Below are 25800 nucleotides of genomic sequence, written 5' to 3'. Positions count from 1 at the left end.
ACTAAAGTTCTTGTTGCTTCCCACTTACATAAAATTGCCTGCCTGTTATTGTATGCTGTGTGTGTGTCAAGTTCTTGTTGCTTCCCACTTACATAAAATTGCCTGCTAGACACCTTTGATGATGGGCCATTCTGTAGAACAGGTAGCCTACAGAATGCAAATGCTCCAACCTCAATACAGGTCCATATAGTCCTATAGATTACAGGAATTTAAAACCTTAGACTATGATGGCCTGCCAGACACCTTTGATGATGGGCCATTCTGTAGAACAGAATCCCAGAATTCCATGCCAGACACCTTTGATGATGGGCCATTCTGTAGAACAGAATTCCATGAATTAAGTCAATGAATCAATGATGGCCTGGAATGTAGCCTACAGAATGCAAATGCTCCAACCTCAATACAGATCCATATAGTCCTATAGATTACAGGAATTTAAAACCTTAGACTACATGACTACATAGCTACATAGTTATGGTTAATGTAGTCATGTGTATGACTAATTGTAAATTAAGTAACCGATATGTTTATTTATAAATATCAATATAAATCAATACAAATATAAATCAATGCAGCATAAATATCAGGTTATTTCAATGTATTTCAAGGATTTACTATAGCCCATAGCATTTACAAACAACAAGTTATTACAAGTTCAATCAATTAATGTAACTATTGAGAGCGTAAGAATCTGGAGGAATCTGGAAGAATCTGGTCTCAGTCTTAAATGGGTTAAAACACTTAAGTTGACACTTTTTATTTTCTATTTCAATGTATTTTTTAGATTTACTATATCCCATAGCTGGCCCCTTTTAGACTTATAGCATAATGTACAGATAATAGCCTACAATACATTTCAATGTATTTCAATGTATTTCAATGTATTTCAATGTATTTGTAATAGCCTACTCACAGTATTAAGGTGAAACAACAAGTTGTTTACAAGTTGAAATGTATTTCAAAGCTTAGTGTCTGCCTTTGTTTTGAGTGGAGGGTGGAGGGGCTCGTTAGCACGCCCGACTCATATAGGCCTACTGTTATCATGTCTCACCTGCACCTGAACGACAGTCGTTGAGGTAAAAAAAAGGGTGGAGCTTAGATTTTCTTTAAAAGGGAAGGTCACAGAGCACAATGATACAGTACTACTGACTGAAGATGCCAAGACAAGTCAGACTCCCACAACGCTTTGCCGGAGGAGACTTCATCCTCCAAAGAGCTCCAATGAGACGAACCAGCACCGCTGAACCAGCAGTAGTTGCTCCAAAGAGACGGCGCCTGCAGCCTGCAGTTGTAGAAGCAGCTTTGATTGAAGCCATTGAACCGCTACCAGCTGACACAGCTGTGGAAGCAGCAGAACCAGCAGTAGTTGCTACCGCTCCAGTTGAACCAGCAGTAGTTGCTCCAGTTGTGATTGAAGCTGTGATTGAACCAGCACCAGCACTAGCTGACGCAGCTGTGGTCGAAGACATTGGACCTTCTCTCAAATAAATGGTTACATTCCTACAGTTGATCTGTTGTTGTTGTTCTTGTTGTAGTAACGACCCAGCACTCAAACAAAAGAGGCTGATGACCCCCCTTGGGCCCCCTCCACTCTCACTATAACTAGACACATACCCACCCACCCCCCCCCCCCCCCCCCCCCCCCCCCCCTCTCTCTCTGTTTAAAAGTACAGGAAAAATCTCAAAGTACATGTACAAATATAGTACAGGTAAAAATCTCTCTCTCTCTCTGTTTAAAAATAGGCTACTATTGTGAATCAGTGGACCATGACAGCTTAAACACAACTCTTCTTTACTTTCAAAACTCAGAGTCAACTAGAAAAAGTGCCCTTCTGGGCACAGGTCTCCACCAGGAGGATAGGACTGTGTGAGATGTTTGGCAAAATGTTTAGGAGTAATATAAACATGTTTTTTGCAACAATTTTCTTCATTTTGTTGAGGAAATGCAGAGCCAGATCACTCATAGCATCTCTGAGGATATAATTCTGGATGAGCAGGACATGTGCAGCATTTTGAACAAAACTAGCCCCATATGTGCCCTCTCCCTACGCTCATTCTGTAGCTCCGAGATGAGGTCACAGAAAGGGCCCCTCCCACCCCGTTCAGAGACGGCGCATGTTTCCACAATTCCCCATTTCTTACCCTTTTCTAAACAATATATCAAAAACGTGAAGTGGCTTTCAGGGTTTACACTAATTCAACGTCAACAACGCCAAAGAAAATCCAACTTTAAACGATTACACGAGCGTCTAGCGGTTGTTTAGCATGTTTTTCAAGGAAGTTGAAAAGCTTTAGCGCCTCCCCGGCGCCTCCCCTGGTCGAAAATGTCCAACTGACTTCAGTTCACTCGACATGCCCGGCGTTGCCCGTGCACACGCACCAATCCCTTGATAAACATGGAAGCGGCTGACTAAACCAACCGCTGTAACGCTCGTAACCGTTTAAAGTTGGATTTTCTTTGGCGTTGTTGACGTTGAATTAGTGTAAACCCTGAAAGCCACTTCACGTTTTTGATATATTGTTTAGAAAAGGGTAAGAAATGGGGAATTGTGGAAACATGCGCCGTCTCTGAACGGGGTGGGAGGGGCCCTTTCTGTGACCTCATCTCGGAGCTACAGAATGAGCGTAGGGAGAGGGCACATATGGGGCTAGAACAAAACGGGCCACTCCTGAAAACTTTGGAAGGCAATGTTAGCCAATCAGTGTAGAATCTGAGAAATCCAACAGACTCGTCTTGTTCACATGACTACAGAGATCATGTGTACCGATTTGCGTGACATTTTGATGAAATGTGTGCGACTAACATAAGCAATGTGTTTTGCAGAAATCGGCCTCATGGTGGCGCTATAACCGGCAGATGTGGAGGGATGCAGGGACAATGTTTTTCCATGGCCTCTAGGGAGTGCGCATACATAAGTTGCATACAGATCGATGCAGTTATAGCTAAAAACAGGAATTGGCCTGTTATAGCACCACCATGAGGCTGATTTGGAAAAAAATGTCGTCCTCGGCCTAGTGGAAATGTGCGTGTATAATTTCACGGAAATTGCACACTGTGTTTGTGATTTGTGGCATTTTGTTCGAAACGGACCAATCATGTGAGCTTTGGAAGCCAATCTTAGCCAATCAGGATGGAAGATGGGAAATGGTGCAGATCTGTGTTGATCACATGACTATGAAGATAGTGTATACCGAATTGTGTGATGTATGGATACAATGCCTACGAGTAATCTACAGAAATGTGTTTTGCCTAAATCGGCCTCATGGTGGCGCTATAACAGGCCGTTGAAGAATATTTGGGGCAGAGGTTCGTTGTTGGCCAACGGTGCCGGAGATTAGCTGATAACGGACGGACGGAAGGACGGAAGGAAGGAAGGAAGGAAGGAAGGACGGACACACACACACACACACACACACACACACGGACGGAGTGCAAAACATACTCTCTCCCCATGCCTTCGGCCTGGTGGAGACAATAATAAGGCAAAGCAACATCATCACACATCATGTTGTATGTCAAGACTGAAGTAGTCGATCCCAGATAATCCCCCCAATCATCACAAACAACACAGGAATATGCAAGAGCGCAGCACAATCTCTCTCTCTCTTTGTTGGGGCGACTTCTCCGGACTTTTGGGCGAATTCTCCTGACTTTTGGGGGGGAATTCTCCGCGCGTTGGGGCGACCGCTCTTCCCGTTGGGGCGACCGCTCTTCCCGTTGAGGCGACCGATCTTCGCCGCTGTGGGCGAGTTGGAAAAGGGGCGAGCCGTCTCGTATTCGAATATTGTATAGGATTACATATAGGATGTGTTGTTGATTATGTCCAATGGTTTTCACCTGTTTGAGCTCTGTGGAGATGGAGCCGTTCAAGCTGATCCTCATCAGTTTGTCACCGAAGGTAACGATGAGGAAGGGCTCCACCTCTGGATAAAGTGAGACATTTAATACACTTGAGTTGGTTTACTTTTAGAAATACACAAACCCTAAAGTGAGACAGACGGACGGACGGACGGACGCACACGCACGCACGCACACACACACACACACACACACACACACACACACACACACACACACACACACACAGTCTTACCTGTGGTGTCATGTGAAGGTGTAGCATGGAGAGCTGAGGAGAAACATAACAAACTAAATGAGCTTCAGTGGAACAACAGCTGGTTGGTTGTATTTGTGCTTTATCTGTTGAAATCATTAATACACGTACAAGATGTCCTTTGGTTCTCCTCTTCACTGCTATGTATTTGCTCCAGGATGGGAATTATGAGTAACTACGATTTCTATCAGACTCAGCTCACATGAAATGAAAATAGCTGGCAAGCAATAGTTTGTTGTAAATTAACAGGTTGGCTCGCATTTTAGTCTAGTCCTCTACAGCAGGGGTTCTCAACGTTTTTGGCTGGGGACCCCCGGAAAGGCTTTGGTCGTGTCTCTCGCGACAATAATAATAATAATAATTGGCATTAGCATATGTTATGTTTATTCTCATAATTATAAACCCACGTCCTCACAGACATGCAACACATGTCATTATTAAGCATAACTTATCATACAACGGCGTCAGTGATACAGATCTACAATCGTAGGGCCACGCTACACCAGGCTTTTCGCGTGCGTTTACCGTGCGTTTAATTTAGGTCCGTTTAGGGTAAACGCCTGGTGTAGCTCGGCCGTCACATGTTGCTGATCAACGCGCATCGAACAACACTGTTACAACTCATTGCGCTAAAAACGGCCATATACACTTTTCCAGGTGATCATAAATGTGGGGACCCCCAGGTGTCCTTGACAGGGTTCCAGGGGGTCCCCATGCTAAATAATTCACACAATGAACCCACAATATTCCGGGGTTGTCCAGTATTCCAATCACACACACAAGCACAAGCACACGCCCCCCCCCCCCCCCCCCCCCCCCCACACACACACACACACACACACACACACACACGTGAGGCGCCCCACACACACAAAAACATCAGCAGCTTAATTGCACCACACACCAACCCTCCCCCCAGGTATCCCCCCTCCCTCTGCCCGCCGTATACCTCCCCCTCCACCCGCTCCACCACAAGCCTCACAGCCTGTGTGTGTTGACAGCCGTACAGACCACTGTGGAGAAATGGATTGATTCAATACATAAATGGATGGAGATGTTCAATAGATGAGCGATCACAGCCACACCCAGCCTATAGCCTATCCTGGCTCCACAGCTAAATGATTTACAGTTACAATCAGAACCAAGATGGGCCCTTACGGATCAGTAGCTCTGAGAGTGTACAAATGGAACCAAACCGGTCCATTTGGTTGCATGTGTATGCTCTCAGAGTTATGGGCCGTGGTCCCTGAAATAAAAACCTTTGAGAGGCAGCGCTGTAATCTCAATTCACACACCGTAGAGCAGTGGTTCGCAAAGTGGGGTCCGGGGACCCCCAGGGGGTCCTTGAGGAAGTTCCAGGAGGTCCCCAGCTAAATGATAGTTTGGAACCATATGGACCCTTATGGGTCTGTAACTCTGAGAGTGTACAAATGGGTCTGGGTCCATTTGGTTCCATTTGTACACTCTCAGAGTTAAATAAACATTGATTTTACAACAGAGATAGAAATGCCATTAAATGGGGGTCGTGCATGTCAAACTGGGGGTCCTTGAAATGAAACGGGTTGAGAATCACTGCTAGAGCAGTAAAACTCTTCTCTTATGGGGGTCCCTGGCATATATTTTCTAATGGGGGTCCGTGGGCTAATATGTGTCAATTTGGGGGTCCTTGACGTGAAAAGGTTTGGGAACCACTGCTGTAGAGACCTATAGTTCCAACCATGAGCATCACAACAAAACAAAGAAACATCTTCCATTGTGTTCATGATGATGACAATATGAACCCTACGTAGCTCTCACAGTGAGCTTAACGGCCAAGCTACACCAGGCGATTTTGCGCTCGTGCGTATGCGTTTACTGCGCGCGTTTACTGCGCGCGTACAGTGCGTTTGGATAGGACCAATATATGTCAATGATACCAGCTACACCAGACGCACGGATACCGCGGGCCATCCTACGCGTGCTCTAAAAATAGGATCGGTTCTAATTTTTTTACGTGCGTATGCCCCAATGCGCGCGTATCTATATATCTTCCCGGAAGGTCGCGCACAAATCTGCCGCGCGCCACAGATCTGGTGTAGCAGGGGCATTTCGCACGCGTACTTTGTGCGCGCCGTGCGCTTACGTAAAACGCACACATGCCCAGTGTAGCTTGGCCGTCATTCACACAATATGTCAAGGAATACACTATTGCATGTATGTACGCACACGCACACACGCACGCACACACGCACACACCTGTAAGCCGTGATAGGCAGATTGGTTCAATGTAGGCCTATAGGCTAACTATATCAACCCTAATAAATTCAATCGTGAATATATTATATAAATATACATTTTATATATGTAAATTAATTAATAGTAATATATTATAACACATTATTTGTAGCCTATAGCACCTTTTATGACATGCGATGCAACTCAAAGTGCTTCTCATAAAAAGAGCAAAACGTTTAGCATGGTGTTGATAGAGTATAGGCGTGTACCACATTAAATGTTTTCAAAAACATTTTTGAGAGCAATGTTAGCTGTAAATGACTGTGTGTGTGTGTGTGTGTGTGTGTGTGTGTGTGTGTGTGTGTGTGTGTGTGTGTGTGTGTGTGTGTGTGTGTGTGTGTGTACTGTGTTATACATGGCTGTCATGTTGGAAACAGCAGTAAAACAAGCGGGGCGCAGCAGGTGCTCCGAGGGATTGATTAGGCATCAGTCTGTTACAGAGTGGAGCGGTTATTATAACACACTGCTGAATTCAGCGATTGACCAATCAGAATCAAGCATTCAACCAAGTCATGTAATAATTAAACCCATTATGTCCGCGACCCACAAATGGGCCCCGACCCGTTTGGGAAACAGTTGACTGTCAATACATGCAGAAAAATCCCCAAAATAGGCTATGGCACAACTGCCATTTCACTTCATGCCATGTCTCACACACACACACACACACACACACACACACACACACACACACACACACACACACACACACACACACACACACACACACACACACACACACACACACACACACACACACACACACACACACACACATTAACAAGGGCACAAACTTTTTTCAGTTGCTTTTGATATCCACACACTCGAAACATCATGTGTCTCAGTGCTTGAGTCCAAACAAGCCCTACATGTACAGAATATGGCAACACATGAACTTATTCACAGCCAACATTGGTCACTTCAGTCTGTCATATTTCCAACACCGAAAGAAAATCATGGGTACAAAAAGCACCTTCTCCAACTAGACCGACTGCCTATAATGGAGGAGATTGAACAGTATGTTGCAAGCTGCTTTGCTTTACACTTGGACAACCCCATAATCCTCAAGCCTCTGACCACTAGCCTGTGGACATGGCCCAGGCTGCCAAATATAAAAACAATGAGCTGACACGTCGTATAGCCCAGCCCACACAAAGAAAACATATATGTGATGTATGTTTATTTCTGTTTTGTTTTCTTGTTTTAACCAAATATTTTGTGCATTGTGGGAACTGGGAAGTGGACATAACGTAGACATAAAAAACTAAAATATTACCCCATTCCAGATTGTAGTTGATGAGGTTCTACACAGAATTAAGAATTGTAAACGAGAGTGCGTGTCGGTACTGCATACTGAATTCTCGTTGTTCGGCCCATAAGACCTCCAGGCCTCGCCAACACAAGCCCAATTAAGACGGGGCCTTGTTTCGGGGTGAGGTCCACCGACCACCAGGAGACCCACGGTAGCCTCTGGGGGACTCGTCCGGTTCCAGGGAGGGAGGAACGCATAAATGAATGAATGAAAACGCCCATGACACGGACTATTGGGTGTCCACTGCCCAGAAGAGAGACCTCTCCTTCGGGCACGAGCGACACCACACCTCGGCCCCTCGGCGCCTGGAAGTCGGCCTCTGAACGAGAATTCAGTACTCAGTATTCAGGCTATCGCTTTTTTCTCTCTTTCTTAAATCTTAATTCTGTCTAGAATAGAACCGTTACCACACCAATGGTAATCTGGTCTATTTCTTAGAAAATCTATTTCTACGTTTTATTTTAACAATTATAATTCAAATAAATAATACACGGACCCACATACAGTCAGTCAGTGCATGTAAAGAAACCAGCAGTACTAATGTGTTTAAGCGTCGCGGTTCTCTTATAGCCGTACTAATAGGTCTTGGTGTCATTTCACATCCACATCAATCAACAAGTGTCATTCTAACAGAGTGATTACCTGAGCTCCAAAGCAGGAGGAACACTATCACTGTCTCATCCATGTCTGGATTCTCTCACACTGGATTCTCAACTGGAACTTCACCGATCTGCACCGACTGGTTCTGGCTGGGATTCTGGTCAACACTCTCTGTCGTCTGTGTGTTTTATTAGTGACATTATATCAGCTCGTCATATCTCTTCATCATCATGACGTACGACTTTGACTTTCAAGAATGGAAAATTACATTTCCTTCATTGACAACAACATCTGGTGAATTAGCAGAGAGATGTGCAAAGATTTCAGGATGTTCAGTACAGATTTTAAGCATGGAAGTTTTGACACTGTCCACATAAGAGATACAACATTATTTGTTTAGCTGCTTTTTTTTGGCATGTTGGAAGCGTGTGTGTACATGTACATGTCAGGCTGCCATAAACACAATTAGACTAGCTCTGTGATGGTCTTTTAGGACAGCTGGGCTTTAATGGTCATAAAGGCTTCTTCTAAGCTAGAATCCAAGGTGCAGGCCACTTCACAACCACCTTGTGGTTAGAGTGTCTGCCCTGAAACTGGGAGGTCAGGGTTCGATCCCTGGCCGGGGTCATACCAAAAACTGTAAAAATGGGACCCGCAATGCCTCCCTGCTTGGCACTCAGCATCAATGGGTTGGATTGGGGGGTCAAATCTAGCCTGGCTAATAAGCTAGACGCGAACCTGCCTTGGTAAATTTCACTGCGGTAACGTGTGTGACAAATCGTACGACTTTGACTTTCAAGAATGGAAAATTACATTTCCTTCATTGACAACAACATCTGGTGAATTAGCAGAGAGATGTGCAAAGATTTCAGGATGTTCAGTACAGAGTTTAAGCATGGAAGTTTTGACACAGGAATGTCAGTGAAAAAAAAAGGTAGTAGACTAACATTTTTCGTCATAGTTTTAGTACAGTGGCTGGATGGTAACCGCAAGGCTGCCAGCTCGAACCCGGGCTCCCCCAGAGTTAGTGTCGAAGTGTCCTTGAGTAAGACTCGGCTGAACCCTCCTGATGTGCTGGTTGGTGCCTTGCATGGTTTCCGCCGCCATCGGTGTATGAATGTGCGTGTGAATGGGTGAATGTAATGCACAATCTATGTAATGCGCCTTGGATAAAGGCGCTATATAAATGCACCATTTACTATATAAATGCACCATTTACTGGAAAGGAGTGTCCGGCTGTCGAACCTCAGCTTCAAGAGGAGCAATGTGGATTCTGTCCTGGCCGTGGAACAACTGACCAGATCTATACTCTTGCAGGGATCCTGGACAGGTACATATCTGGTCTACATGTGTTTTGTGGAGTACTAAGCACTAAAGTAGTGTTTAGCAATGGTATCGCGGTATCAGATTAAGCCCAAATTATACCCAACCCTATACTGCTTCATCATCATGTCCTCCTTTTTCAACATCATTTGTTCCCGTGCAATTTGATTAGGCCACGTTTGCCAAGTGTGTGGGGAGCAAAGCTTCCACTTGGGTTCATTTGATTCCAATTGTACACTCTCAGAGTTACCAGAGCAGCCTTAAATGCACAGAAACGGATGAATGCATTTCATTTCAGCTTCTCATAGTCACGGGGGAAATTAGCTTCAAGTTCTTGCCGGAACTATACCCAAAACTTATTATTTCATTTAATCGGAAAATTACATTTTAAACTTGACATTTTAAAATTTAAAATGTTTGTTAATGTATTTGACTATCTACCATTTGACAATCTACCATGAATCTGCCACTTTCACCTGGCTTTTTCCATTGACTGGAAGCTTGTATGAAAAGTTGGTATGGATTATTATTAGAAGTTAAGACATTGGGGAAATTAATGTAAATCAGTTGTTTTTTCTTTAATGAGAAAATGAATAGAAATACATGTCTTAAAATTGTCAGCGGCACCAAATCTGACTCCAAGTTTATTTTAATTTTTTGCAGCCTTCACAGACAAACCACACATCTCCTCCTAAGCGTGTCACCAAGACCACTGTTTACCGACAGTAAGCAGTTTCACAGAGAGGAGGAAATCTATAATCAGAATAGATGGTAATCTCTGTGGTGGAAACTGGAAAGTATAACCATACCGGTAAGTGCATTTATTACGCAAGTGCTGTACCTGAGAAAAAGATTTTTATTTTTTAACTTTTTTTTTGCACCTCACGAAGCAAAGATATCGTACGTTCCACACCACTACAATTATTTGAAAACTGAAATAACTTAGTCTGCGGATTTCAATGCAAACCATACAATTTCACCGTTATTTTGACTTTGGCAATTTGACCCATGGCACAAGTGGATGTGATACGGATGCGTTATTGTAAGACTGTAACCTTATTCCGTTTATTGTAAGATCTACTATTACATTACTCACTTTACTGAGGCCCACAGCAATGCAGCATCAGTACAGTGGATGTGAGCCCAATCAGCCACACATGTCTTGTGCACAACAGCTAGTATAGGCCAACTTGTATAAAACTCTTAGTGTAAAAATCACACCCGTGTGAAGTGAGGGGCGCTCTTATCATCATACATCATCTCATTCTGGCCAATCACAATTTGCGTCCTCACTTTTAAACTGTGTTTACAGTTTACACACTTTTGTCTTCAATATTTGTGTTCACACAATGTTTGTGCTTTAATACACAAACCCTCAAACCTGAGAATAGGTTTAGGTTTACATACATCTCTGTCCTCAATGGTTGTGTTTACGCAAAAAAGAAAGGAATGTGTTTATCCTTGGCCTACTGGTATAGTTTTCCAGCTCTGTGGCCTTGTGGTTAGAGTGTCCGCCCTGAGACTGGGAGGTCGGGGTTCAATCCCCGGCCGGGTCCCCTGCAGTGCCTCCCTGCTTGACACTCAGCATCAAGGGTGTACATCATTCTACAGAAACAGGAGATAGGCTCCTGGCCTATGGGACTCATGGCTCGGCAAGGCTACTACTTACTGGTAGTGTTGTGTACACTGGACATGTAGTGCTCATCAGGGCAGATGTTCACTAATAAAGTGAATGCAACAAGACTAAAAGCATTGCCACACTCTATGCAGGATAACATGTCATGGAGTCACCAATATCAGTTTGGTTTATGAAATGTGAGATATTTATTCATTTTCTTAAATCTTTAGTTATTGATGTCCTTCTGAAGAAGGACAAATCAATTGATTTGACTTGTCTTCATTGTACAGCAACTTGAGTCAAAAAAGCATGCACGCACGCACGCACGCACGCACGCACGCACAGTAGAAAGGCCATGAAGGCCTTATAGTCACATTTAGAAATTGCATTACAAACAAAACCAGGTTCGTTGAGTAAAAATCAACCATTCTGAATTGACTTTGCCCATTATCAACCTGCCTTCATACCTGGTCCTCACTAATGGCTCAGGTTTGGTAATGTTTTATTAATGCAAGGAAAAGGGCTTCAATTTCACCATGCTAACAATAGCTTGGAATCCCCATCGATGATGTCACTGGTAGGCAGGTTTAGTAGACAGAACATCTTATAATGAGCATAAGCCTATCTCACAGAATTTCCCCGCCCCCCTAAATACGCCCCCTTTCGGGGTTAGTGGTGATAGCGTGACGTCACTCCATAGACGCTACATGTTAACAGAGGTAATTTAAGAAGTCTACAACTTTTGTTTTCTCAAGGTAAGGTTTGTTCTATCTGTTCGACCTGATTTACCATCTTGTTTGCTTCATAATAATATTGGTCTGTCACATTTTTACATTAGAAAATGTACTTAGATTCTCCAGAGAAAAAAAACGTGTAAATGCTCATGTTAAAGACACCACTATTTACCGGAAGTGGGCGTGGAAAGCGGGCTGTGAGATAGGCCTATTAGAGAGAACCATCTTATAATGGACCAAATATATGGAGCTAAAATATAATATAATATTATAATGAGGACCAAATATATGGAGATACAGTTTGAAGGGTCCATTTGGACCACTGATGGTCCCCAGACCCCATGTTGAGAAACAGTGATAGGCCTATCATTGACCATTTTGAATTGAAACGACGCATCGTCAATAACATGAATCAAGTGTTTGTGGTAAGTCTGGGAACCCATTGGTAAAAAAAAGAAGGAAAAAAAAGAAAAAGGAGAAACCCTCCGCTGTTTTTCTCCTTTATAGCTCTGAATCTGTCTTAAATGGTAAATGGTGCATAAACGTGCCTTAATCCAAGGCCCTTTGCATAGATTGTGCATTACAGTCACCCATCCATACACCGATGGCGGCAGAAACCATGCAAGGCACCAACCTGCACATCGGGAGCAATTAGGGGTTCGGTGTCTTGCTCAAGGACACTTCGACACAAACTCTGGGGGAGCCCGGGTTCGAGCTGGCAGCCTTGCGGTTTCCGATCCGGCCACTCTACCCCTGAGCCACCGCCGCCCCCTTGTCCTGAGGGATTAGGGTTGCCTAGATGTGTATATAGACTGGATGCATTCTCTCAGGCGCTTCTCCCAGTCAGTCTTCCAGTCCACACTCCTCTCCAGGTTTTGGCAGCGGGTGGCCATCCCGTCCAACGCCTGCACCGCCTCCGGAGGGTCAAAGGTCAGCCCCGCCCTCTCCACTGCCGCCTGGAACTTGGCGGGAGAGGCTGTAGCTACGTAACACCTGGAGAAAAATAAAAACATTTCCGTTGGTTTCGGCCTTGTGGTGGTGCTATAACAGCTAGGCAGCTTCACATTTTGGGCTATAACTCTTGAATTATAGGCTGTATAGAATCCACTTATTGGCTTCCCCTGGATTCCTTGGATCATGATGCAACTCCCCATTTAGGCCACATTTAAATGTGGGGGAGCAGGGGTCTATTTAGCAAGAATGGGCACACCACCAAATCAAAACAAAATAGTCCGGTGAGTCATTGTGCAATGGCTGTCAGGCAGGGTTTGGGTACTCTATGTTTTGTTTTGTTTTGCCTGTTGTGATCATAGATATAAAAAAAAAATAGATGCCTCATTGGCCGCTGCAGTTCGTTGGAGCGATGTGTGTCGAAGGAGGGGCGGAATAATTTACACTGGGGGTCCGGAGGTACGCCGGAAGTGTGGAAGGCACGTTACGTCACGCTGCCACTCAAGTGATTACTGGCCAATCACAGCGCATCTTTTCCCAGGACTTATCAGACCCGGACATGCGCTCTGTGACGCACGCTCATGCTTCCGCGGTGCTTCGCAAGGAATCTGGGGAAAGTTTTGCCCTCCCTTGAGCACGCGTATACGCTCCAGAGCCGGAAAGGGCGTCTCACCTGACCTCTCACCTGTGAATGTCAGGGTCGTGGGGACAGTGGTAGTGATGCCACACGGCCACCGCCGTGTGAGGACACAGCACGTAGCCGTTCTCCTCCCAGCAGGTCCTCATGGTGCTCACGATGCCTTCGTCTGTCACCGCTTGAGTCCACATGGCCTGGGACAACTGAGAGAGAGAGAGAGAGAGAGAGAGAGAGAGAGAGAGAGAGAGAGAGAGAGAGAGAGAGAGAGAGAGAGAGAGAGAGCACAACCACAGGACCATTCAACAACAGAGACAAGCAGGGACGGATTAACCCCCACGAGGGCCCCTGGGCCGATACATTGTGGGGCCCCCATAGCTACACAATCAATGGCCAATGAAGGGCCCCATGAGCCCTCGTCAGGGCTCAAACTGGACCGCGCCTGAAGGCCCCCTGAGAGCCAATTCATGACACATACATTCTTACATTGTAAACACGGACAGCCAATCAAAAGCCATCAGAAGAAGAAAAAAAGTAATCTGGGATGCAGTGGGTCTCACCTTCAGAATCACTGATAGTTTTGGTATTATTACTTATGGAGATGATTATACAGTATAGCTACTGTATAACACTAGCTGATAGGCTATGTGTCAATAGAATAGAATAGAACTTATTGTCATTAATAAAAGATTACAGCAATAAAAACACCAACACAGTTACAGGCAGCTTCAGGCAGGCTGTTTCTGCAGTGTATTAACCCATTTAGACCTGACAAAATGTCTTCTAAATGATGAGAATTTTCTGAAAAACCTCATGTTTCTGTATCAGTGGTGCTCAATATTTCATGTCAAGGACTATATAATATATGTAATTGGCCGCCGACCCCCCATCTGAAAATATGTTGTCCCCCCCCCCCCCCAGAAGCAAAGATTTGAGTTAAAAACGTGAAAGAATATTATATTCAAAGATTTGCGCCACATTTTCACGATTTTTCAAAAATAGCTAAATTACAACATGATGTTTAAAACACCAAAAGGGGTTCCCGCCCCACGATGGGTTAAATGGACCTGTTTGTGCAGAGCTTCAGGCAGGGTGTTTCGGTGAGAACGTTGAAAGTCCTCCATCAAGTCCTTCACTAAGGCTCCATCTCTCCCTGACAGCAGCCAGAACACACGCTCCATGTTGTATGGATCCTATACAGTATATGGAAACATATGGAGACATATAGAAAACAGACATGTTGTATGGATCCTATACAGTATATGGAAACATATGGAGACATATAGAAAACACTCAAAACAGACATGTTGTATGGATCCTGCAGTATATGGAAACATATGGAGACATATAGAAAACAGACATGTTGTATGGATCCTATACAGTATATGGAAACATATGGAGACATATAGAAAACAGACATGTTGTATGGATCCTATGCAGTATATGGAAACATATGGAGACATATAGAAAACAGACATGTTGTATGGATCCTATGCAGTATATGGAAACATATGGAGACATATAGAAAACAGACATGTTGTATGGATCCTGCAGTATATGGAAACATATGGAGACATATAGAAAACAGACATGTTGTATGGATCCTATGCAGTATATGGAAACATATGGAGACATATAGAAAACAGACATGTTGTATGGATCCTATACAGTATATGGAAACATATGGAGACATATAATATAGAAAACGTAGACAGACTTCTTTTTCTCCCCCCCCCCCCCCTTTTTTTGAGGGGCGCTAGCCCCTCCTATACACAGGTTAATGTTTGTCTTTAGTTCAATGTTTGTTTTGTAAACGCCATTGACAATGAAGGGAACATTTACGTCATAATGTGCCTCATATACGTCATATTGTCTCTTTGTTGTTAATGGCGTTTAATGTTTGTGTTGGCACCGTTTGTTTTACATCACCAACTGTCACCCAGTGTCTGTGTGACACTGACAGTGTACCTGGATGTCTATGGCGGGGGCCAGTGTCTGTGTGACACTGACAGTGTACCTGGATGTCTATGGCGGGGGCCAGTGTCTGTGTGACACTGACAGTGTACCTGGATGTCTATGGCGGGGGCCAGTGTCTGTGTGACCGTGTCGGTCATGGAGAAGTCCCCTCTTTGCACCGTCCTGTGGACGATGTCGTTGGCGTTCACCATGGCAACCAGACGCAGCGGCACGCCCATCTGCTTCACAATGCAGCCGGCTGGTAGGACACACAACACCCGACTCAGCACCACTGTTGTTTTCGTCGACTAAGACTAAGACGAAAAATGTTTGTCGACTACCTTTTTTCACTGACAAAAACGAAATGGAAACTAAATGAAAACTAAGCTATGATGACTAAAACTAAGACTAAATAAACTGACAATTTCGTGAGAGTGTACAAATGGTGTACAAATGGACCCAAATGGACCCTAACGGGTCCCAAATTCCATTTGTACACTCTCAGAGTTAAATTAACATTGATTTTACAATATAAATTTGGGGTCCCAGAGATTAAAAAAACCAAATTAAATGCTTAAATGGTGGTCCGTAGACTAATGCATGTCAAACTGGGGGTCCTTGAAATGAAACGGTCGAGAATCACTGCTAGAGCCGTAAAGATCTTCTCTCACTTGGCATATCTTTTCAAATGGGGGTCCGCGGGGCTATAATTAGTGTGAATTTTGGGGGTCCTTGACATGAAAGTGTGGGAGTGTGGGAACCACTGCCGTACTGCAAACGTGCAATGCCCGCGAAAAGAACAACTGCTCACACCGCACCGCGGGTGTCGCGCGAAGCGACCAGCATTGCGTGCAACCCCTGATGATCACATCTCACCTGCGATGTTCCCTGCCCCTCCCGTGGGCACCACCACCTCCAGAGGAGGCAGTGCAGGGCTGTGTTGGTGGGCCCCACCGTGCTGCTCCCCCACGGGGCCGATGTGCAGGTAGGCGTAGATGAAGTGGGCCAGTTGGACCATTACTCTGGACCAGTTGACGGAGTTCAGACTCATCAGGCCGTGGCTCCTCACCAGCTCCTGGTCGGCAAACAGCCTCCGTATGGGGACGTCAATGTCGTCGGAGCTGCCGTCCGCTGCAAGCGGAGACGTAAAGGATTCCAAACTGGTTCTTCAGAGCACTTTTTTTTCCCCCTACCCCCACACAGTGGGTCGGGACCCATTTGTGGGTCATGGGGCCAATTGTTATATGGGTCACGAATCGAGTAAAAACCCAATTTTCTTTTCCTACATTTAAAAACAATATCTGCGATTTCAATTTACAATTTAGGCATTTAGCAGACACTCTTAATACAGAGTGACTTACAGTAAGCAAGAACAAAAACATGGTAATACATCAAATACATACGAATAGTCATCTTGAATCATAAAAAAAACCCATTTTTTTTCCTTTTTTTTTGTGGGGGTCCCAGATATAAATGGCATTAAATGGGGGTCAGTAGCCTATGCATGTCAAACTGGGCATCCTTTTCAAATGGGGTCAGACCTCGACCTCACGCGTGCGGACTCGGCCCCCAGCCTGGTACCCTAGTCAAAATATGGCCCTTGAGGAAAATTAATTGGGGAACCCTGGTGTACACTATAGTGCTGTGTCTACATAAAATGCAAATGCAAGTTCCATAAGTTGATCCTAAGCATACGCCTGTAAGGTCGTCGAGGCTACGTTAAGTGTTAAGCTAAGATGGAGTCTGAAGAGGTGGGTTTACACTAGACTACGACGGAAGATTGGGAGTGAGTCTGCACTTCTGATTGCAATGGGAAGTGCATTCCATAGTTTTGGAGCCAGGAGGGAGAACAGTTTTGGACGTGTGGAGCGTTGTCCCGGTGTTTTTAGTGAAGGCACTTTCAGCTTCCCTGCGTCGACTATAGTTTAGGTCTAGTCTCTGTTTTGGGTCTCGACCTTGAAAAGTTTGGGGAGCACTATTGCTTGAGAATAAACACATTTTGGTTGCGGAAGGTTTGCTTCCAGAAAGAACCTTTCAACTTTTAAAGAACAATTTACTGTAAAGGGTTCTATAACAAGCCATCGCAAGCTCACAACGCATTGCCAGATGACACATTGTGAGCTTGTAGATGTGTTATTTTCACCACTATGTTTGACTATAAGGACAGGGACAGTATAGCGTCTAAAGGTGTTACGACATCAAAACAACGGTTTTCTTCATGTCATTGTGTTTGGTTTGGTGAGCTGCCATGTGTGTTCATGTCATTGTGTTTGGTTTGGTGAGCTGCCATGTGTGTTCATGTCATTGTGTTTGGTTTGGTGAGCTGCCATGTGTGTTCATGTCATTGTGTTTGGTTTGGTGAGCTGCCATGTGTGTTCATGTCATTGTGTTTGGTTTGGTGAGCTGCCATGTGTGTTCATGTCATTGTGTTTGGTTTGGTGAGCTGCCATGTGTGTTCATGTCAAGGTGTTTGGTTTGGTGAGCTGCCATGTGTGTTCATGTCAAGGTGTTTGGTTTGGTGAGCTGCCATGTGTGTTCATGTCAAGGTGTTTGGTTTGGTGAGCTGCCATGTGTGTTCATGTCATTGTGTTTGGTTTGGTGAGCTGCCATGTGTGTTCATGTCAAGGTGTTTGGTTTGGTGAGCTGCCATGTGTGTTCATGTCAAGGTGTTTGGTTTGGTGAGCTGCCATGTGTGTTCATGTCAAGGTGTTTGGTTTGGTGAGCTGCCATGTGTGTTCATGTCATTGTGTTTGGTTTGGTGAGCTGCCATGTGTGTTCATGTCAAGGTGTTTGGTTTGGTGAGCTGCCATGTGTGTTCATGTCAAGGTGTTTGGTTTGGTGAGCTGCCATGTGTGTTCATGTCATTGTGTTTGGTTTGGTGAGCTGCCATGTGTGTTCATGTCAAGGTGTTTGGTTTGGTGAGCTGCCATGTGTGTTCATGTCATTGTGTTTGGTTTGGTGAGCTGCCATGTGTGTTCATGTCAAGGTGTTTGGTTTGGTGAGCTGCCATGTGTGTTCATGTCATTGTGTTTGGTTTGGTGAGCTGCCATGTGTGTTCATGTCAAGGTGTTTGGTTTGGTGAGCTGCCATGTGTGTTCATGTCATTGTGTTTGGTTTGGTGAGCTTCCATGTGTGTTCATGTCATTTGGTTTGGTTTGGTGAGCTTCCATGTGTGTTCATGCCATTTGGTTTGGTTTGGTGAGCTTCCATGTGTGTTCATGTCATTTGGTTTGGTTTGGTGAGCTTCCATGTGTGTTCATGTCATTTGGTTTGGTTTGGTGAGCTTCCATGTGTGTTCATGTCATTTGGTTTGGTTTGGTGAGCTTCCATGTGTGTTCATGTCATTTGGTTTGGTTTGGTGAGCTTCCATGTGTGTTCATGTCATTTGGTTTGGTTTGGTGAGCTGCCATGTGTGTTCATGTCATTGTGTTTGGTTTGGTGAGCTGCCATGTGTGTTCATGTCATTGTGTTTGGTTTGGTGAGCTGCCATGTGTGTTCATGTCAAGGTGTTTGGTTTGGTGAGCTGCCATGTGTGTTCATGTCATTGTGTTTGGTTTGGTGAGCTGCCATGTGTGTTCATGTCAAGGTGTTTGGTTTGGTGAGCTGCCATGTGTGTTCATGTCAAGGTGTTTGGTTTGGTGAGCTGCCATGTGTGTTCATGTCATTGTGTTTGGTTTGGTGAGCTGCCATGTGTGTTCATGTCAAGGTGTTTGGTTTGGTGAGCTGCCATGTGTGTTCATGTCAAGGTGTTTGGTTTGGTGAGCTGCCATGTGTGTTCATGTCATTGTGTTAGGTTTGGTGAGCTGCCATGTGTGTTCATGTCATTGTGTTTGGTTTGGTGAGCTGCCATGTGTGTTCATGTCATTGTGTTTGGTTTGGTGAGCTGCCATGTGTGTTCATGTCAAGGTGTTTGGTTTGGTGAGCTGCCATGTGTGTTCATGTCATTGTGTTTGGTTTGGTGAGCTGCCATGTGTGTTCATGTCAAGGTGTTTGGTTTGGTGAGCTGCCATGTGTGTTCATGTCAAGGTGTTTGGTTTGGTGAGCTGCCATGTGTGTTCATGTCAAGGTGTTTGGTTTGGTGAGCTGCCATGTGTGTTCATGTCAAGGTGTTTGGTTTGGTGAGCTGCCATGTGTGTTCATGTCATTGTGTTTGGTTTGGTGAGCTGCCATGTGTGTTCATGTCAAGGTGTTTGGTTTGGTGAGCTGCCATGTGTGTTCATGTCAAGGTGTTTGGTTTGGTGAGCTGCCATGTGTGTTCATGTCATTGTGTTTGGTTTGGTGAGCTGCCATGTGTGTTCATGTCAAGGTGTTTGGTTTGGTGAGCTGCCATGTGTGTTCATGTCATTGTGTTTGGTTTGGTGAGCTGCCATGTGTGTTCATGTCAAGGTGTTTGGTTTGGTGAGCTGCCATGTGTGTTCATGTCAAGGTGTTTGGTTTGGTGAGCTGCCATGTGTGTTCATGTCATTGTGTTTGGTTTGGTTTGGTGAGCTGCCATGTGTGTTCATGTCATTGTGTTTGGTTTGGTGAGCTGCCATGTGTGTTCATGTCATTGTGTTTGGTTTGGTGAGCTGCCATGTGTGTTCATGTCAAGGTGTTTGGTTTGGTGAGCTGCCATGTGTGCCGTGGTTCACCCGCAAACACGTGCACGTTGGGGTCCAGGCAGGTGGTCATCTGTTTCTCCTGAACAGCGGTGATGCGTCCTCGAGGAAACGCCACCACCACATCCATCCCGCTGAGACCTTTAACACTGTGGATGGCAGAGCCGCCGGTGTCCCCGGACGTACCTGCGCGCACGCACGCACGCACGCACGCACGCACGCACGCACGCACGCACGCACACACACACACACACACACACACACACACACACACACACACGCACAGGACATTTATTCATTCATTCATTCATGCCTTTATAACAGTGGTTCTCAACCAGTGGTCCGGGGACCACCAGTGGTCCTTGAGGGGGTTCCAGGTGGTCCCCAGCTAAACGATGGACAGTTGGGAACCTAATGCAGGGGTTCTCAACCTTTTTGGCCGGGGACCCCCGGAAATGCTTTGGCAATGTCTCGGGACCCCCGCCCCGCCCCTTCCCGACCCTCAATATAAATTGACTGCTACAATAACCTTAATAATAGAGACAATACACCATAAATAAATACTGAAACCAGATATAATCATTAGGGAAGGTGTATGCATGTACTATGTGTATTATATGTAAACTCTTCATTTCCACTTTCCAGCCATTCAGTTGCAAAAAGAAAAAAAAATCTTTTTTTCTTTTTTTTTTTAAATAATTTGGGGACCCCCCAAAATAATTTGGCGACCCCCCGAGGGGTCGCGACCCACGGGTTGAGAACCCCTGACCTAATGGACCCTTATAGATCTTTACCTCTTGAGAGTGTAAAATGAAACCAAATGGACCCGTTTCATTTTACCCTCTCAAGAGTTACATTATTGTTAAACACAATTAGGGAATGTATAGAATTGTTATTTTGCCTGTTGTCTTTAAAATATTCATTTTCATTTCTAATTTTATAAAGTTGACTTTGGGACCATAGCTATATAGCCCGGTGTTAGACGGACGCCTAATAGCCGACTAGACTGCTTTCAACCCTTTCTTACCTACAACAATGATGGCTGTGCGCTTCTCTCGGGCGAGGAAGTAGTCTAGGAAGTGCACGGTGCAGCTCATGGCCAGGTCTTTGAAGGCGAAGGTGCTCCCATGGAACAGTTCCAGGACATTCAGACCGTCCCTCAGCCTGCGCACGCTCACCGCTCCTGGGACCCTGAAGCCCGACAGCGCTTCGGTTACCAGAGCTGTAAGGGAAAAAGCGTTAACCCGTTTTGACCTGAGATCAGATTCTAAAAATGTCTTCTAAATCCTGACAGTTTTCTAAAGAAAAAAGCTATGTTTCTATGTCAGTCGTTCTTCGGTTTTTCAAAAATAGCAGACCTACAAGCTCATAGCGCGGCACTTGGTGCCGCGCTTGATAAAAATCTAAACTTTTAAGAAATCGTGAAAATAGTCAATCTACAAGCTCACGATGCATTCTGACCTTTTAGATCTACAAGCTCACAACACAATGCGTTCTGACCTTTTAGATCTACAAGCTAGTCCCAAGCTACAAAGCTTGGGACTTTTGCTGAGTGGCCCCTGAGCCATCTTAAGTTGAGTAGCCCTGCTCTATACACAGTAAAATAAGCAGTCTTTCACGGGGTGTGAGGGCCGATTCATACTCCTAATTTACCTCTGTAGTGTCGAAATGATTTCGGCTCGTCAGAAATTTTCAGTAGCACCGAAGAACCGACTTTAGGACGGTACCCCCCCCCCCCCCCCCCCCCCCCCCCCCGAACCTCAAATGACGTCACATTGTAGGCTCTACAGAGCCGAACCGACTTTTATTCGGCTCTAAAATAGGAGTATGAATCGGCCCTTAGTCCCACACTCTACAGCAGGGGTTCTCAACCTTTTTGGCCGGGGACCCCCGGAAATGCTTTGGCAATATCTCGGGACCCCCGCCCCGCCCCCCAATATAAATTGACTGCTACAATAACCTTAAACCATTTTGGGCGGGAACCCCTTTTGGTGTTTTAAGCATTGTTATAATTTAGCTATTGAAAAATAGCAGATCTACAAGCTCATAGCGCGCCACCGAGTGGCGCGCTACGAGCTTGTAGGTCTGCTATTTTTTTTTTTTTAAATAATTTGGGGACCCCCTAAAATAATTTGGCGACCCCCTGAGGGGTCGCGACCCACGGGTTGAGAACCCCTGCTCTACAGTATAATATCAGTGGCTGATGTTGTGAGCTTGTACATTGGCTATTTCCACTAGCCTACTTCCTAAACCTTTTTCCCCCTAATTTCTTAGATTTGTATTTTATTTCTTCATGAAATTAGGCTACTGAAAAAAAAAGAAAAGAAAAAAAAATTAATTTGTATTTGTAAGTCACAAAAGTTGTTGCTTTTTTCGTAATTTTTTTAAACGTTTTGAAATAATAATAATTAAGAACAAAATGTAGGAAACAAAAATATATATAATAAAGGCACCCATAAAAATGTGACCCACAAATGGGTCCCGACCCAGTGTTTGGCTTTCGGAAATATGGTGGAATAGTTGTCTTGCTAGATATATATATATATATGGGATGTACCGATGAGACATTTTGGGCGATATCGATATCCGACATAATTAATTGCTGTTATTGCCAATAACCAATGTCGATATGATCTCATTCTGTATTAAGAAAATATAATAATTTTTGCCATTCTGAAAAAGGCTTATAAACTGATTATTATTTCACCGATTCCCGATATATCCTTTTAAGCCCAATATCGGCCTTATGGCTCACCGCTCAGATGGTCTCTGGGCAGCAGCTGCGTCGGTATGAACAACGAGGCCACCTCCACCACCAGCTGGGGGTAGGTCAGCCCCCTCCAGGAGAGCAGGGTGTCGGGGCTCAGCGTGGGCACGCTCTCTGGCATGAACATGCCTCCGTCTGGAGCGAAGCCCGAGAACAGAACATCGCGGAAGTCCAAGCCGCTGACCCCGCCGCGCGTACTGCAGTACCTCATCAGCACACCCTGGCCTGCACCTGGATACACACGTATGTTGTATGTAGACAAAAGAAAAAAGAAAACGGACTCAAATGTTTTACTTTTACGTATAAGTACCAATGTACTGCAATGTAGAAGTACTCCGTTACTTACGACTTTAAAGTAAAAGTCCCCGGAATTCAAAATGTATACTTGAGTAAAGAAAAGTACGAAATGATTGGTTTCAAAATACCAGAAAGTATAGGCTACTCACTATGCATAATGTCCCATTTCAAGGTTTCTAATGTATTCAAATCTTTTGAAAACAGCAGGTCTACAAGCTCACATAGCGACACAGATTGGCTATTTTCAAATGACCGAAAATGTGTATATATAGGGCTGAAGTGGTTGATGTATGTTTTGTAATAATAATCAAAGTAACTAAAGTTTAGAATATAGTGGAGTAAAAGTACAATATTTGGATCTGAGATGTACGTGGAGTAGAAGTAAAACTATTGGAAATTGGAAATATGAAGTATTTAGTATAAATACTAGTATAAATAACTCCAAATTGTACTTAAGAGGATTAAGTGCAGTACACTTATTCACACATATTTCAGTAAATGTACTTAGTCACGTTACACCACTGCAAGATACGTTATACATGTTAGTAGGTTGAGCTTCCTGCCACGCAATGCAAAACTATTGTGTGAGTCATCTAAACCAGTGGTTTGCAATTTTTTACAATTTTGAAAAACCTTTTAAAATAGTAGGATATAATAGGATAATAATAATAATAATAATAATAGGAAGATCCATACGCAGCCTGGGATCTGCTAAATTTACTTAGTAATATAATACAAGTGCTGTAGTATACTGTCCACCGTTATGCTTGAATGTAATGGTTAAATAGGTTAAATAAAATGTCTTTGTTTTTTTTAGGCCTACATCAACACAAAACTACAAACTACAACTAAATTGAGCATAGAGGATATTGTATAGGCAATGTTTGACCATCTTTTTGTCGATTACTTGACACGGTGAAAGTTCATGAAACATTGATTTTAGAGGTATTATTAAAATAATGTAATGTCCTAAAATAATAAAAGAAGAAACGTTTATGACGTTTATTATGCAACGTCATTGCTATTATCTCAAATAATTGTGATTAGGCAATTATAACTGTAAGTGACCGGTTGACCTCTGGACACTGGACATGATAAAGGAATGCTGCAGATATTATGGCGTGCAATTATAGCAGTTTCATGACAGATAAGACAAGTTAATGACTTACACACTCGAATAACAAGCACACATCAGTACACTGACAAGACATTGCACACCACAAAACATGCATTCAGCATTATACAGGGAAATCAATCTACATCAGTGTGTGTATGTGTGTGTGTGTGTGTGTGTGTGTGTGTGTGTGTGTGTGCGTGCGTGCGTGTGCGTGCGTGCGTGCGTGCGTGCGTGCATGCATTATAGGCACCATATAGAAATGCTGATGTGTTGTTTTGAAAGCAGATGTGGCAAAATAAATGTAAGCTATACTTTGTCAACTCAAATGCAATATCCACTAAAGCTCCTAAGCCTGAACAAGTGTGGAATAGGCCTAATTAAAATAAATACAAATGTAAACAATATGTAAGTGCATTTTATAACCTAAGAAACCATACCCTCAAGACCAGGCACATATATAAAACAATAGCCACTAAAATAATTAGTTTACCCTCAAACTCAACAACAATGTTCAAAGTTCAGGTCAGCTGCAGTGACTCTGCAAGGGCCGGGGGACAAATGCCAACATGGAAAATATAATACAGTTATTATAATATAACAGAATAGGCTGTGTGTGTGTGTGTGTCAACAACATGAACATACTGTAGGTTCATAACTGTGTGAGTCACATCATATACTATATATGGTTCTATGTGTGAATGTTCATTATTACCTATTCTTATAAGACCACCATAACAATCTTCATAAATGATAACTACACATAATGCATTCTTACCTGCACGTGTGAGCAAACTCTTAATGGTGTAAAATGTGAGAGTGGATCTGGATATATACAGTGACGGTCTGCAAACAGTTCAGGGGAATGGAAACGCTACTGCAAAACATACATCACATCCCATCGTCCGGAGGGACGCTCCGACTTATGACAGGCTGTTGGAGCCGTTCTTCTGTTGTTGCCATGGATACCAAGCTACTAAAATATGTAAATAACGGGAGCACATGTTTCACTGCATGGCTGATACTCAGGTGTTACTGTCTGTAGCTATAAGCCTTGTTTATTAAGATTAACTCTAGTTACGTAACACATTTATTAATGGAAACAAGCAGTGCTTTCTTGGGTTCAATCCATAGTGTTAGCATTGTATTAAACTGTAGCCTGTGCTTTTTTGTTTTTGCAAACTGTTAATAAAGTATTTAATCAATCAATCAAACGAGATGCAAATATAGCCATTGTTTTCTTTGTTATTATTCCCTTTGATTAATCGAATAATACTGAAGCATGATTAGGACTATATATACAACAATTAATTGACACCAACATGGTTTTATAATTCAGTAGGCCTACATTTTGTAAATGTATCTAAATTGATCTTTCACACCACATTATACATCACCATACAATGGTGTCGGGCATCTAAGCTCACATCGCGTTGTGATGTGACTCGTTGTGAGTTTTGTAGATCTATATTATAGTAATAATTTTTAAAATGACACTATAAATCGATTC

The 25800-nt window shown here is 43.8% G+C and overlaps 2 protein-coding genes across 2 annotated transcripts in view; both read right to left on the bottom strand.

Moving 5' to 3' along the window:
• Positions 1–25800, bottom strand: part of LOC306928416 (kelch-like protein 23) — a 375750-nt gene that overhangs the window by 272751 nt on the left and 77199 nt on the right. The window lies entirely within an intron of this gene.
• thnsl2 (threonine synthase-like 2) lies at positions 12508–25162 on the bottom strand. Its single transcript, XM_079507447.1, has 9 exons — positions 25069–25162; positions 22868–23110; positions 21140–21334; positions 20146–20298; positions 16391–16645; positions 15625–15773; positions 14626–14751; positions 13610–13764; positions 12508–12966 (listed from the first exon to the last, which is right to left on the bottom strand). The coding sequence occupies exons 2-9, from the start codon at positions 23088–23090 to the stop codon at positions 12759–12761; spliced, it is 1464 nt and encodes a 487-aa protein (XP_079363573.1). The 5' UTR covers positions 23091–23110; positions 25069–25162; the 3' UTR covers positions 12508–12758.

The sequence above is a fragment of the Electrona antarctica genome (assembly GCF_951216825.1).
Source record: "Electrona antarctica genome assembly, chromosome: 8".
In the NCBI taxonomy this organism is placed as follows: Eukaryota; Metazoa; Chordata; class Actinopteri; order Myctophiformes; family Myctophidae; genus Electrona; species Electrona antarctica.
The sequence above is the reverse complement of the archived record's forward strand: the minus strand, read 5'-3'. Positions and strand labels throughout refer to the sequence as shown.

Excerpts from the sequence above, each read along its gene's own strand:
- thnsl2 (XM_079507447.1), bottom strand. The coding sequence starts at position 23,090 with ATGAGGTACTGCAGTACGCGCGGCGGGGTCAGCGGCTTGGACTTCCGC. Across the intron at positions 16,646-20,145 it reads CAACGTGCACGTGTTTGCGG|CGGACGGCAGCTCCGACGAC; the intron begins GTGAACCACGGC and ends CTCCGCTTGCAG. Across the intron at positions 14,752-15,624 it reads CCCCCGCCATAGACATCCAG|GATCCATACAACATGGAGCG; the intron begins GTACACTGTCAG and ends TATACTGTATAG.